This window comes from Octopus bimaculoides, chromosome 6 (genome assembly GCF_001194135.2).
Source record: "Octopus bimaculoides isolate UCB-OBI-ISO-001 chromosome 6, ASM119413v2, whole genome shotgun sequence".
NCBI lineage: Eukaryota > Metazoa > Mollusca > Cephalopoda > Octopoda > Octopodidae > Octopus > Octopus bimaculoides.
In genome coordinates, this window is record NC_068986.1 from 70693144 (window position 1) to 70708549 (window position 15406).

Consider the following 15406-nt stretch of genomic DNA (forward strand, 5'->3'; position numbering starts at 1 on the left):
GATGGGATTAAAAAGCTTGTAAATAGATGGAAGGAAGTCATAGATAATCAGGGAAAGTTCATTGATGATTAAATTTCAATGAAATATAACATTTGATCACTTGTTTTCTTTATTAAAAATTCGGACAGAACTTATGGGATGACCTGATATATAGATGTGTGTATGTATATATATATATATATATATATATATATATATATATCTGTGTGTGTGTCTTTGTATCGGTGTTTGTTCCCCTCCCCACTACTGGTGTTGGTGTGTTTACATACCCGTTATGTAGCGGTTTGTCAAAGGAAACTGATAGAAAAAAAAGAAAAATACTGGGATCAATTTGTTTGACTAAAAATTCTTCAAGGCAATGCCCCAGCATAGCCACAGTTTAATGACTGAAACAAAAGAAAGAAGATATATACACACACCTGTGTGAACAGGTGTGTGTATAGTTAAGGGAGATCCCAAGTAATGGCACTCTCTGGTATGACATTGGCCTACTTTTCATACCAGTCCTCCTGATGAGCTCTCTGATTGGGTTCTCCTACCTTCTGTACAGAACCAAGTGGGAAGATTGGTTGAATTGGCTCTGTAATACCATATTTTATTAATATTGATCTCCACTCTTGACATAAATTCGAGTGCCTGCTTTTTCTGATTTATGGATTTTTAGATAACTACAATATATAATATATTTCTTTTATCTCTTACTTGTTTCAGTCCGTAGACTGTGGCTTTGCTGGGGCACCACCTTGAAGAATTTTAGTCAAGTGACTCAACCCCAGTACTTTTTTTTATTTATAGCCTGCACCCATATATATACGATTATTATTCTTAAAAAATACATGTTTACCATGGAGTTCTGGTAATACATTTAGCTGCAGCATACCTACACATGTTCCAGAGTTAGCTGCAGTATACCTACACATATGTGCCCCAACGATTTTCTTTCCTCATAACTTTCAGAAAAACTTTCGGAATTTTTTCTCACAACCAATATTAATATAATTGGAATCTACATCTGAAGTGTGTTTGTATATTATTTCAGTGAAACAAATATCCATTTTTCTGGAACTCATGAGTAAATAAAGTTGGTGGGGTACATTTGTGTATTTATACCCATAGCTTTAACATAAGTAGTACTAAGATTATATTGTTATTATATATATCTACATATCGGCTTGCTTTGCTTCACTTTCATTTTGTATTTAACTATTTAATTATCGGACTGCATCAACATCGTTTAACGTCCGCTTTCCATGCTGGCATGGGTTAGATGGTTTGACTGAGGACTGGCGAGCCAGATGGCTGCACCAGGCTCCAATCTGATCTGGCAGAGTTTCTACTGCTGGATGCCCTTCCTAATGCCAACCACTCCAAGAATGTAGTGAGTGCTTTTATGTGCCACCAGCACAGGGGCCATTCAGGCAGTTCTGGCGATGCCCATGCTCAAATGGTGCTTTTTATGTGCCACCGGCATGAGAGCCAGTCAGCAGCCCTGGCAACAATCACGCTAGGATGGTGCTTTTAACAATCCACTGGCACGGGTGCTGTCATCAGCCATGTCAGCAAATTTGATTGTTCAGTTTGCATCAAACTGGTCACAATAATGTGAATGAGATGGGCTCAATTTTTTCACTACACATAAACCTAAATAGGATAACAGTATTTACAATGATAATTGTTTTCAATAATGAATACTAACTGCATTAAAAATATATTGTTTTGTGCGTGTGTGTGTGTGTGTGTGTGGGTGCATGTATAAAATTTATTGGCAGTATTTAGGTAGTAATTATTCATTGCTTTATAAATGCATGTTCTTTTGACATAATTGCATTTCATCACATTGCTATACATTACATTTTCCATTTTTTATGTTAGAGCTTATTCATGTTGCATATTTTTCTAGCATTCTTCCTACATGCATGACATGTATATACTTACACCTGTGCTACAGGAATATACGACACAATGATATCAAGCCACTGTAAAACATGTTATTTTGAAGATGGATTGTTAGCTTGAGTATATATACATAGAAAATATATAAAAATGAAGTTATATTTTGAATGCATTTAACCCTTTAGCATTCAGATTACTCTGTCGAATGTAATGCTTATTTATTCACATTGCTTTTAATCATTCATGCATCATCTGATAGCTTTAAGATTTTGATGAAATGATGGTATATATTCAAAATGTCATTGTAGGATAGATGTGAGAAACCATATCTGGCTAGTTTGAACATAAAAGGGTAAAATATTTGGGCCAGATATGGCTGATTTAAATACTAAAGGGTTAATATGTACGTATGTTTCAGTTAATTGCGCAATAGTAAAAAATATTTCATCTCTTATGCAAAATCTTTCTTGTCTTAACTGAGGAAGATTGTACATAGATGAAATTCCCTTTACATAATTATCTGAAATGTATGTATTAAATACACACACACACATATATATATATATATATATATATATATATATATATAACAGGCTTCTTTCATTTTCTGTTTACCAAATCCTCTCAAGGCTTTGGTTGGTTCAAGACTATAGTAGAAGACACTTCCCCAAATTACCATGCAGTGGGATTGAACCCAGAATTATGCAGTTGGGAAGCAAACCTCTTGCCACACCTGCACCTAGTTGATATTATTGGAATTATGTCTTTTATTTACTGTTAGATTTTAAACAATCCAAGAGGGAGTTTTTGTTTTTTAACTTTAAGGATAATGTAGTTAAAGATTTATCAGCTTGCTGTATATGTGTCCTTATAGTGTGGAACACTTTCAAGGTATTTTCCCTCAGCTGATATTCATTAGATTGTATATCTTTTTGTTAGTTGTACATTTTGTCTGTCAGTCTGTGTACGTCCATTTAATCAAAGCAAAGAAAACAATCATCTACATTTATGCCAATTTTGCCTGAAGTGGGCTTCAGACTAAAACAGTAAAACATGATATAATCCTGCTAGCTGAGTAAGCTGTAAGATGCACTGGGAAAATAGCATTGCAGCTGTCATTTATGTTTTATATAAGAAGATAGCACTTCAGCTGTTATTTATATACTAAGCACCCTTGAATAAGCTTTGCAATTTCTTTCCTGAAAATTATAAATGTCATTGATGCTTTTACACTAAAAATTAAAGGGGGAGGGGACAGGGTTGTTGGTGCAATTGGTAGGGAGCCAAATTAATTATAAACTATCTAATTATATTTGAGTCAGTAAGATCTTAACATTATAGAAATATGCTAAGGTTGATTAAAGTGACCAATCTTCTGTGTTCATAGCTTAGCATTGGGTACTATGTGTGAAGTTTATACCTAATCCTTTACTGCATGTTGATCAGTACCAGGGTCTTTTTTTTTTTACTTTCTAACGTCTTAGCTTTGTTTTCTTTGAGGCCTTTCAGTTTTAGGTTTTATTTTCATACCTGAACTGTTTTTTTCCATTTCAGTATAAATTCAGCTATGAGAACTAGACTATTGGCATATGGAAGTTCCTACAGACACCTTGTCTTAAGCTTTTCTATAATGGTCTGTCAGATTATGATGAATAGTTCTATAAGCCATCTCAGAGACATTTAAGACCAGCTGTCCATAGGAACTTCTAGACAGAAATCACAAATATATATAAGATTTCAGTAGTAGTATGCTCTTGTTTATCATGTCAACTTTTACAGGAAAATTTTCTAAATTTCTAAAAATCAAGTTAATATCAATTTCTATCATCATTTATAGTAATAGGTAACTATTATTATGTTCAAGGGAACCTAATAGTAAAATTATAAATTATAGTGAAAGACATAACATTGTAACTGAATATTTCTCTATTGAACACATTCACTAACATCTACTGCAATTTAATCAGTAGTATCTTGTTAAAACATCACAAATGTCTATATGTATCACTTACATGCCAGTGATAAGATATTTATAATTCATGACTGAAGTCTGTTATAACACAAAGCTGTAATACTATCACGAAAATATATACATATACACACACATGTATGTACATACACACGTTAATATATATTTTTAAATGACTTATTTTCTTATTCTGTTGTAGGTGCAATTCTCAGTTATTTCTCTGATTTATTCCGTGCTAAAGAACGGAGAATTCTTATTTTGGGCCTGGATGGAGCTGGTAAAACTACCATCTTGTATAAATTACAGGTTGGAGAAGTAGTAACCACTATTCCTAGTAAGTACAATTAATTTTACTTATATTCCATTTGCTGCTAACCCTATTTTTGTATTTGTTCTGTACTGGTTCTTTAACCATTGGAAAGAGAATGAAATTGTAAAAATACTTGAAGTCAGTAGTTTTACAATCAAATTCAATAATTGAAATCTTCAAACAAATTTTTTTATATGTCCTACTGATTTGAAAAGATAAATGTAAAATACTTGCTCAATTATTGTTTTCATAGGCACTGACATGGCTGTGTGGTAAGAAGTTTCCTTCTCAACTACATTTCCAGGTTCAGTCACACTGTGTGGTGCCTTGAGGAAGTGTTTTCTATTTGTAGCCCCAGGTCATCCAAAGTGTTAGTGGATTCGGTCAACAAGAGTTGAGAGAAGCCCGTTGTATGTATATGTATGTGTCATGTACTCTCCTTGCTAAAACATGTCATAGTTGTAAGAGTATCACCTTGTGCAAATGATGTTCTTCATTCCCCATCTTTCTTGAAAACATGTCTAGCTATGGGGAAATATTACCTTCCTTGGAAATAGGTGAGGGTTGACAAAAGCAAAATCTCTCCCAACAAAATTCCATATGAGAATTCCATATGACTTTTGAGCATAGAAAAACGGCCATTAAAACAATGACAAATTCATGTTGGGCCAAGTGTTGATAAAAACAAAAGAAATAGAGTACTGATTTATCTTTCATAACATTTCAGAGAAGCTACAATTCTGCTTACAATGTTTTAAACACCTTAATGAAAAACTCATAACAGAATTATTGTTTTGTTGCTAAAGGAAAGCAGAGTTGTCATGAAATAACAATTTGATGCTTAGTGTCGTAGAGTTATCTAGAAAATAAGAAAATAATGCTTTATAAAGGCTCTTGAACAGTAAATGATGATGATTATGAAATAGATTTTGAAATGAAACCTGTTCAAAACTTGTGGAGTTGCAGAAATTTGAATATTTGTAATCTTGCATAATTAGTGGAAGATGGGCTACTTTACGATTTGTTTCAGAATTTGTATTTGTTTGGTAGATGTACTTGCAAATTTGTGAGCAGTATTCTAGTGTAGGAATATTGTTCGTTTTATAGGTCAGCAGCAAAAATATCTGGTCCTGAAGATGAATTCCAGTGTTTGTGACATTGTCTTTGCTGTGTTGTATATATGTTGGTCACCACGGATAGATATTGTAAAGTTCCTAAATTGTGAGAATATATTTTTATGGTTAGGTTCAATCAGTTTTATTTTTGCTATTTATGCAGTAATTTTGTACAACTAATTTTGAAATCTTTCAGAAAGCTATAAATGTTCATACTGTGTTAGGCAAGTAATAAAAAGAAAGGGAAGGAATTTGAAACCAGTTATACCAGTTTTGGTTCATATTTACTCAAAACTTTGAGACTAAGTACAAGGCATTTGTCTAATGGTATCTGTTCAGTTAACTGTGTTGTTCCATTACAAGTTTGTATTTTTGTACTAGTGTAAAAATGTTGGCTTTATAATTGGTGTTTATATAACACCCTATATTATTAAATTATAAAACATTTTTTATATATTCTTGACTATATGAACATTTTCATCAAAACTTGACATGGGAAATTAAAACAACTTTTATTTTTATCACAGCTATTGGTTTTAATGTGGAGACTGTTCAGTATAAAAATCTGAAGTTCCAAGTGTGGGATCTTGGTGGCCAAACAAGTATTAGGTAAGTAATGTATGTCAGTTTTTAATATCTTTTTCCCTTTAAATGGTAAAGTATAGAAAGTATATATACAAAAAAATTTTCTATGACATATAAGATGCATGGCTCAGTGGTTAGAGCATTGAGTTTACAATTGTGTCACTATGAGTTTGATTCCCAGATCAGGCTGTGTGTTGTGTTCTTGAGCAAAACACCTTTTCACGTTGTTCTGGTTCACTCCGCTGTAAAAATGGATTGCAATGTCATTGGTCCGAAGGTGTATTGGCCTTTGTCATTCTCTTGGACAACATCGGCAGCATGGAGAAAGGAGACTTGTATGCATGGGCGACTGCTGCTCTCCTACAAAACAACTTTGTTTTTTCATTTAAGTATGACGGCTTAACCAAGGCGATACTTGTTAGCCTAAGGCTATAGGGAAACTGTCATTAAGGACAATTGTTTCTTTAATGTATTGGTCATATGAGGTGAGCAGTACAAAATTTTAAAATCATGGATTGGATTTAACCTCCAAGGCTTTGTGAACTGGGAAATTTATTGCAGACGTGTGCCGAATATTTCTTGAAAAATCCTCTTTAATTGGGTGGAGAAGGAATGTATGTAGAAATAGATGAATCAGCTTTTGTCTGATGAAAGTTTCATGTTGGTCACCAAGTGAAAACTCAATGGGTATTCAGTGGTATTGAATTAGGGCAAGGAGGAAAGTGCTTTTTGGTTGCAGTTCCAGACAGATCAGCTGAAACATTATTACCAAATAATTCAATATATATGCCCTGGAACAACAATAATATCCGATTTATGGAAGGCTTATAACACCATTGCAAGCCTTGGTTACAATCACCTCACTGTCAATCACTCAGTTAATTACATCGATCCTATTTCACATGCTTCAACCAATTATGTAGAGGCAATGTGGAACAGTGCTAAAAGATGGAATAATAAAAAAATTGGAACAGTAAGGACATGTCTTAATAGTTACTTACTTGAATTCATATGGTGATATCAATTTAATGATGGTCGGTTCCAGAATCTTTTGATTGGTGTGAAAGATGTTTATAATCCATAATTTTTTTAAAATAAAATGTTTTGTTAGTATTTTTGTTTTAATTTTCATTTCTTATTAAATATATTTTAGCTGTCATGCTTAAACGAAAAATATTTCAGCTGTCACGCAAAACTTCCTGTGTACATGTGTGTATATTTAATCAGCTGTCACGCAAAATCTTCTGTGTACATGTATGCATGCTGAAACAAAAAAGCAAGCTGTCCTGCTTAAACGAAACAAAAAAGCAAGCTGTCACAGTTAAATGAAAAAGTGCCTGAAAATTATTTATACAAAATAATTTAATCATTCCAAACATTTTTTTTTTCTAAACAAAACAATGTGCATGGCCAGCAGAATAACTTATTAAGCATAGCACTACCAGCTAACCATTTTTTCTTTTCATACAAATTAACCTGAAATTGTCTCGTGAATTTCTTATGGTTTCGCAAATCAGGTAATTTCGGTGTTCATGGATCACGAATTATAATTGCTTCCCTTTAATGTCTTTTTTTTTTAAAAACTATTTTTCAAAATTTTTTCTAGGACACATATTTAAGTCATTTGGACAAATATTTCGAAAATTCTAGAGATCTTATGAAAGTAATAGTGCACATGTGAGTGTGTGTGTGAATTGTAAATCAGTTTCAACAAAATGAAATGATAATTTTAGTAAATTAATGAAGGATTAATTAACTATTTCTGAAATCAGAAATATATAGATTATATTTCTGATTTCAGAATTTTTGAAAATTTGTTCATACAAAAGGATGGTTAATGATAATAACTTTCAAAACTTACGACAGAGCGAAATAGATATTCCAAACATTTGGGCTCACTAATTAAGAATTATGGAATTGTTGATATATTTTGGTCAGAGTTTTTACGGGTCAAAAAGTCAAACCCTATTAGTGACATCAGTTACAAAGAATTGTTGACAAAGACAAACTGATAGAAAGGGAAGGGAGAGTAAAGCTAACATTTGCTTTCATCAAAGCATGACTTCCACAGTTATTTTGTCATGGTAAGAATCTTATAGGCATTGACTTTACATATAGGCAGAAGAGAAATGATAGTCATTGAAAGATAGGAGGGTGGGGGACAAAAGATTTCATGTTTGATTTTCTTTAAGCATGCCTTGAGGAAGCAAAATGGGAATACAGCAAAGTATGTTTGGACAGGTTTCCTTTGAAACAAAGTAACTATTTTAGCTCAGTTTCCATTGATTTGGACAACTTTTCAATGTCTTTATAAATAAATTACATTCCTAAATTAATTTTTGAGTCATATAAAAAATCAACAGGCATGAAGTGCATGACTACCATGTCTTGACTGCACGCCACTGACATATATATATGTTTCATTGTTTAATGTTCACCTTCCATGTTGGGTGGTTTGTCAAGCAGAAAACTGCACCAGACTTGTCTGTTTTGGCATGGTTTTTACAGCTGGATGCCCTTCCAAATACCAACCATTTTACAGTTTGGACTGGATGCATTTTGCATGGCACTGGCACTGACAGGGTTACCAAGTAACTTGCAAGACAAGGAATCTTTGAGAGGGGAGGAGGCATTGGAAGAGGTGATCTTGAGTCAGGTAATGAAAGGTTAGAGTGTGACATACTCCTTTACTCTACATAGTCTAAGGACTGTAGCCAAACTGGAATAGATACATTGTATCCCTGCATGCTGTAAGAAGAGATTAAGAGTTTGTATGAGAAGGGCATCTGTCTGTAAAACACTCTATGTTTGTTCAACACATACCAGCATGGAAAGGGAAACATTAAAAACAGTGAGGTTTAGCTACAAAATCTTGATTTCTTCATTATTGTTTCCTTGTGACTTCTATAATATTACTTATACAGTTTTTTTTTTTTTTTTTTTTTTTTTTGTAATTTTCTTTATCACTTCTCTATTGCCCCAAGCTAAAATTCTATTATTAAAATGTGCTGAGTCAGTTTTAATGTTTACATTAAATTGTGCAGAGAGGATCTTTCGGCACATGTCAATATTTTAGGAACTTTACTAAATTAATGAGTTCTTTCAATTTCATTTTATAAGAAGAAAAACAAACAAACAAAAAAATGATGTCTCAACACGACAAGGAAGTTACATGTAGGTACTGTGATAGTGAATTCAGTGAGATAACCAGAAAATAATAAAATATTTTTTGAATATCTTGTGCCAGTGTCACACTCAGGCTAGTGTCACATTAAAAGCACTCAACACATACTGTGAAGTGGTTGGCATTATGAACAGCATCCAGCTGTAGAAACCAAGCCAGATCAGACTGGAATCTGCTGCAGCTGTCTTGCTTGCCAACTCTGGTCAAATCATCTAACCCATGCCAGCATGGAAAATGGACATGAAAGGATGTTGATGATGATGATTTTGCAAAGAAAGATAGAACTGAGAAGAAAGATAAGTATAAATGGTTGGGTAGGCTCTATTAATCCTTTAGTATTCACTTGTCTCTCATTAATCTGCTTCTTTGAATCTTTCTAAATAATTTTAAGGTTAAGGCATGACTCAACTTCTGAAGGGCAGTATTTTACAATCTTTACATCTGTCATGTTTTATGCCTATAATTTATATTTGTTGAGCTAGAACAGTTATGAGTACCTTGTGGCACACCTAGCAAGAAATTACTTTTAATCTCTGTACTAGTGCAGCCTGTCTGATGATGATCAATATCTCATATGGTCCACTTCTTTGAAAAGATTGACTATGCTTTATCCAGAGAATGTCTTTAACAGAATTTTATGCATTGTAATCTTGTGGACTAAAGAGGTTAGCTACATACGAATGCCTTACTGTTATTCTTCTTGTGGCTCTTACACAAGTTTTCAGAACTCTTTTGGGAGATGAGGACTGTTATATGCTGATGACCTGAATCTTACCGTAGAAGGTGTTACATAATTGCTGAATATATATATATATATATATATATATATATAAATAAATAAATTGACAACTACCAGTTCCTCCCCACCAAAATTAGTGCAGTTTTCCCCTCTCTCCTTTCTTAATGAAAAGACAAAATAACTTGCATCCATATAATTTTTTATTTTGTATGGTGTTGAACAAGTTCAAAAAGTTTCCAACCATCTTAATTTGATTAAATACAGCAGTTTATTCACACCATTTTCAATCTTTTAGCTGTCCCACTACAGAGCATGTTCACCCTATTATGAAGAAACACTGGCCTAAAAGATTATCTAATTGATTGTCAAATATTCAATCATGTACATGCTGTAACTCCTTAGCTGTCACTTGCCATTGAGTATGACTTAGTAGCAGAAGGAAAAGTTATATTATTTTTGACATGGTGAAGGGAACTGCAACAACGAAGTTTTGTTATTTTGTGGGATTGCAAACCAAACGTATTTACACATTTTGCAGAATATTGTTGATAATCTGGTCCTGGTGAATTAGATCTTTCTTTTTCTCTCTGTTTTTTCTTATTTAGTGTGATCCTGTGACAGTAACAATTTATAAATACCACATATACAAATGCTCATAGTGCATGTAACTTATTAGAAAAAATACATTTTCACTTTGTCATAGTTTACATTCAAAAAGTATAAAAATTGTATTTAAAATTATTCTCCGTGTTGACTTTATATTATGGAAGTTCACTCACACACCCTCATCCTCTCTGTCTGTCTGTCTCTCTTTCTCGTTCACACACTAGGTATTGATGGTTGTTTTAGAAAAAAATAGTGATCTGTTGTTGTTGTTGACACTCCGTCACTTACGATGTTGAGGGTTCCAGTTGATCCGATGAAAGGAACAGCCTGCTCGTGAAATTAACGTGCAAGTGGCTGAGCACTCCACAGACACATGTACCCTTAATGTAGTTCTTGGGGATATTCAGCGTGACACAGTGTGACAAGGCTGACCCTTTGAATTACAGGCACAACAGAAACCGGAAGTAAGAATGAGAGAAAGTTGTGGTGAAAGAGTACAGCAGGGTTCACCACCATCCCCTGCCGGAGCCTCGTGGAACTTTAGGTGTTTTTGCTCAATAAACACACACAACGCTCGGTCTGGGAATCGAAACCGGGATCTTACGACCGCGAGTCCACTGCTCTAACCACTGGGCCATTGTGCCTCCACAGTGATCTGTAAGAATATATAACTCTGATATTGATAAAGAAACAATGAAACCAGGAATAAACCTTATCTTTTGAGTCAATGAAACAAATAAATGTTTAAACATTTACTTATTTCACTTATTAAACATCAGTATTGTAGATTTCTGTTTTTGTTCCATGATTTTAATTCATAAAGGTGGCCTCATAAAAATGACATTTGTTATAAATGCAAATATACATGTAAAAATAATTGCAAATTAGCAAATCTTTTCAAATTTCTAATTGAAATATCCATAAATAAATGCAAAAAAATAATAACAGTAATTGTTTTGACAAATGTTTTTAGAAGCTATGAAGAATTTATAAAGTATTTAAAAAAAAATTTTCTAACATTTTAATTTTTATTTTTTGCAGACCATACTGGAGATGTTATTATTCCAACACTGATGCAGTCATTTTTGTTGTTGACAGTATGGACAGAGAACGAATAGAAATATCAAAACGAGAGTTAATGTCTATGCTTGAGGTAAAAATTTGAGCTGTTTCCTATTGTATTATCAAGGTATTTTGTAATTATTATTTTGCCATTCACAGAGCTGAGACCTGGTGAAGAAGCATTTGTTCACAGTTTGGTATCTTTTTTTTAGTTATAATTTTTGGTTTTTCATGTGAAGTAAGTTTGTAATAGTTTGCACTTGTTTTTTTTTTAATTAAATGCTTGAAAGTGGTGTCACCACTATTAATGACCAAATTCTTAAACACATTTTTATGAGAACAACTGTTATTAAGTAATTCAAATCAGTCCAGTTGAAATCAACATAGGATGCACAATTCCAGACCTTAGATTGTAAACAATGCAAAACACTAGCATGTCAAATATGCTATGCTTCAGTATTGTGTGGGTTCATAGTATTCATTGCATATATACTTGTTGATGTATCCAATGTTCTAACAGAACAGTTTTTCTTAACTTTTTTTGCTTATGGACCCCGTTGGTTCTCATTTTACTTTACTGGACCCCCTTTGTCATTTGATGTTTAAAAAATCCTAAGGAATTGCATAAAACAATATGAACAATTTATTGCACATAAATTCGAACAACAAAATCTTATATTGACTCTGGTTGAAAACCACTCTTATAGAAAATGCAAATTCAGCAGAGTTATTCCTTTTATGCGTAGTTTTTTTCACAGCACATTTATAGTGTGTAACGGTTATATATAATTGTTAATGTTGTGCTTCATTTGCGATATTGATAGATTAAAGTTCAATTCTCAGTTGTTACCAAGTGTGTAATGGATTTGATTTAAAGGCGTTCATGGAATAAATGACAAAAGAAAGATAATAGTTGAAATGCCCTTTATTTTACTGTTACAATATGTTGTATGCAGATTAGTTGAATTTCAGTTGTCCATTTTTTATAAGTAGTTTTGTTCATCTGCATGGCTACTAGGGGATGGAAGGAAAAAGAAGGAAGATTAAGAGAATTTAACTCTCTTGATTGACAAGAAGAGAGGGTAAAAGTTGTATAGCCCCTCCGGCAATAAGCTGGAGGTGTTCTCAGTGCCAGGTGAAAGACAGAGATGCTCTTTGGGTAAGATGTCAAGTGAAAGAGGAAAGACTGAATTTGAATTTCAGTCCTGTTATATTTTCCTGCCTAAATTAGGTCAGGCTAAACTAAGGATTTTTTATCTGTAATCTGGTCACCTTGGTATTTTCAGGAAACACTAGGACCTATCTAAATATGACAATTAACTTTCATAAATTTCTTAGTACAAATACTTAGAACAATAGAAAGGGACTTGAAGAAAAATCTAGACTCGGTTTCAAATCTAGGAAGCAATTCGCTCACTTATTGCACATATAACAGAGCATGCTTGCTTCATTTCTTTCCAGTTTTCTCATGTTCTCTGCATTCATGGTTCATGTCTCACTACCATGCAGTATTGCAATTCTAATACAAGCATCATACAATCTGCCCTTCAGTCTGAGGGAAAAGACTGCCATTGCCAAATGCAATTGTAGTTGCTTGAACTTTCTCCAATCTATTGTTACTCTGGCTGTTATACGAGGGGAAGTCAAAAATTATCTGCACTTTCACCATAACATATTATCACACTGCTTTCTGCATATGCGTGCTCATAGTTGGTATTATTGTGGTCACTTGATCGATGTTTGAGTCTGATTGTGCCATTTTTATTTTCTTTCTGGCTTTTTCAATGTAAGCATGGCTGCTCCTCTAACAATGTGCACCAAAGAAGAACAAAAGGTAGTAATCAGATTTCTCTGATTGAAAGATGTGTCAGGTGCTGAAATTCGTCAGAGGTTTTTTGCATAATACGGGGACAGTGTGCTACCACGTAGAAGTATGTATGGGTGGATCAAGAAGTTTAAAAATGGCCAGTCAAACGTGACACACAAAGAGGGAGCAGGACACCCGTCAGCCTCCACCACTGGCTAGAAGATTCAGCAAGCTTGAGAGATGGTAATGGTGAACCAGTACACTATTTCCATCACTCAGATCACTGCTCTTTGTTCTTCTTTGGTGCACATTGCTAGTGGAGTGGCCATGCTTACACTGTAAAGCCAGAAAGAAAATGGTGCAATCGGGCTCAAACTTCGATCGCATGACCACACTAGTACCATCTATAAGCGCACATGTGCAGAACGCAGTGTCATGATGATAAAGATATGTTATGGTGAAAGTGCGGATGGTTTTTAACTTCATACTTTTGGGGCAATTACCTCAGTTTGCTGATCACATCTTTTATGTAGTTACAGCTGTCAACTACTTCTAGTGAGCCATCCAGGCATTCAAAAGAGTCTGTTTCCACTGAGTGTACTTCTCCAGTGCATTTATCACTTTCAAAGCTTATTTATGTCCACTGCTAGTCTGCTTGTAATTCTGATACATCTCTTGTGTTCATAGTTTACGTTGGGTACAATGTATAGAATTTATACCTCATCCATTACTGCATATTGAGCAAGACCACTTTTCCTGAAGGCACCAGGATCTGGTATTCTTTCCTACTCACTAAACCCATCAGTTTGACTAAGTTGACCTTAAGACCACTTGATTCTGGGTTTGGCTTCTATACCTGGAATTTCCTCTCTAATTCCCCACAAAACTTTGGAATAAATAAAGTTATAATGAATATTAGACTTTACAGTTGTCTAATATGTACCAATTAATGTTAATGTGTATGGACGTATATAATTTTGATTTGTATATAGTAAATTATTGTATCTTTACATCAGTTGAAGGAATATAACTCTCTGGAAGGAAAGTGAACTCAATGGATTCAGTAAATAGAAATAGATAAAATGAATATTGACTACTGGGGTTAGTCAATATCATTGACTAAAAAGTCTTACAAATTTAGCCACAATGCCCTGTATGTCAGTGACTGAGACATAAAACCCTTAACTCTTTTACTGCAGAAATTAGATATAACCACTCAATTTATCATTAACTGTAGAAAGCAGTTTTATATACCAGATTTGAAACTATTTTTTGTCGAGGTATGTGAAGTTTATTGAGGCAAAATGACTTGCAGAAAAGACTAATTTTACTTTTTGATAGATTTTTATTGTTTTTATTGGAATCGTCGTCGTCGTTGTCGTTTAACGTCCGCTTTCCATGCTAGCATGGGAGGGTTAAACGGTTCCATGTTTTTAGAGCTTTATATTTGAAATTCATTGAAAAATATATACATGATGTTCAATCCCACACATAGTAATCCATGGGATTACAATCGGGAAATGAGGAAGCCAGAAATTGGGGCTGGTAAAGTTGTACCAATTCTCCAACAATCACTTCTGACTCTTTCTAGAGGTATGGCAAAGAACTTAATTCTGCTGCCACACACATGGCCTTTGAACAGCAAATCTCTCTGGCTAAGGTTTGGCCATTTTCAGTCAAAGGCCCTGTTCAAAGATGTGGTGTAGCATGATGTCTTTCTTACTGGGGACACATCCAAAGACCATCACAGTTTCGAGAACTCTGTTTTCCTGATGTTCATCTCATGTCTTACAGCTTTTATGGTGCTCAGAGTAATTGAGCAGCAGTTATGATGTTGGCATTTTGATACCAGTGCAAATCATCATGATGCAGGTAACTCTTTTCCAATATTCAGGTGGCTTTGAGTCCTCCATATTAGCTAACTTTTTCTCAGCTATAATTTTAATTTTATGTTCTCCAACACCATTAACTGTTCACCAATATATCAAGCTATTCTTGAAAGAAAAAGACATAACAAAATCAAGTTTATCTCACACACTCTGTAGTTGTATGTGTGTATGTATATATATATATATATATATATATATATGTGTGTATAAATGTATATATATATATATATATATATATGTGTGTATA

At 33.8% G+C, this 15406-nt stretch overlaps 1 protein-coding gene across 1 annotated transcript in view; it reads left to right on the forward strand.

Moving 5' to 3' along the window:
- Window positions 1–15406, forward strand: part of LOC106882866 (ADP-ribosylation factor-like protein 1) — a 30809-nt gene that overhangs the window by 3337 nt on the left and 12066 nt on the right. Inside the window, exons 2-4 of the mRNA XM_014933670.2 lie at window positions 4062–4196; window positions 5815–5896; window positions 11443–11554. Of these exons, the coding sequence (XP_014789156.1) occupies window positions 4062–4196; window positions 5815–5896; window positions 11443–11554 (329 nt within the window). The remainder of the gene's footprint in view (window positions 1–4061; window positions 4197–5814; window positions 5897–11442; window positions 11555–15406) is intronic.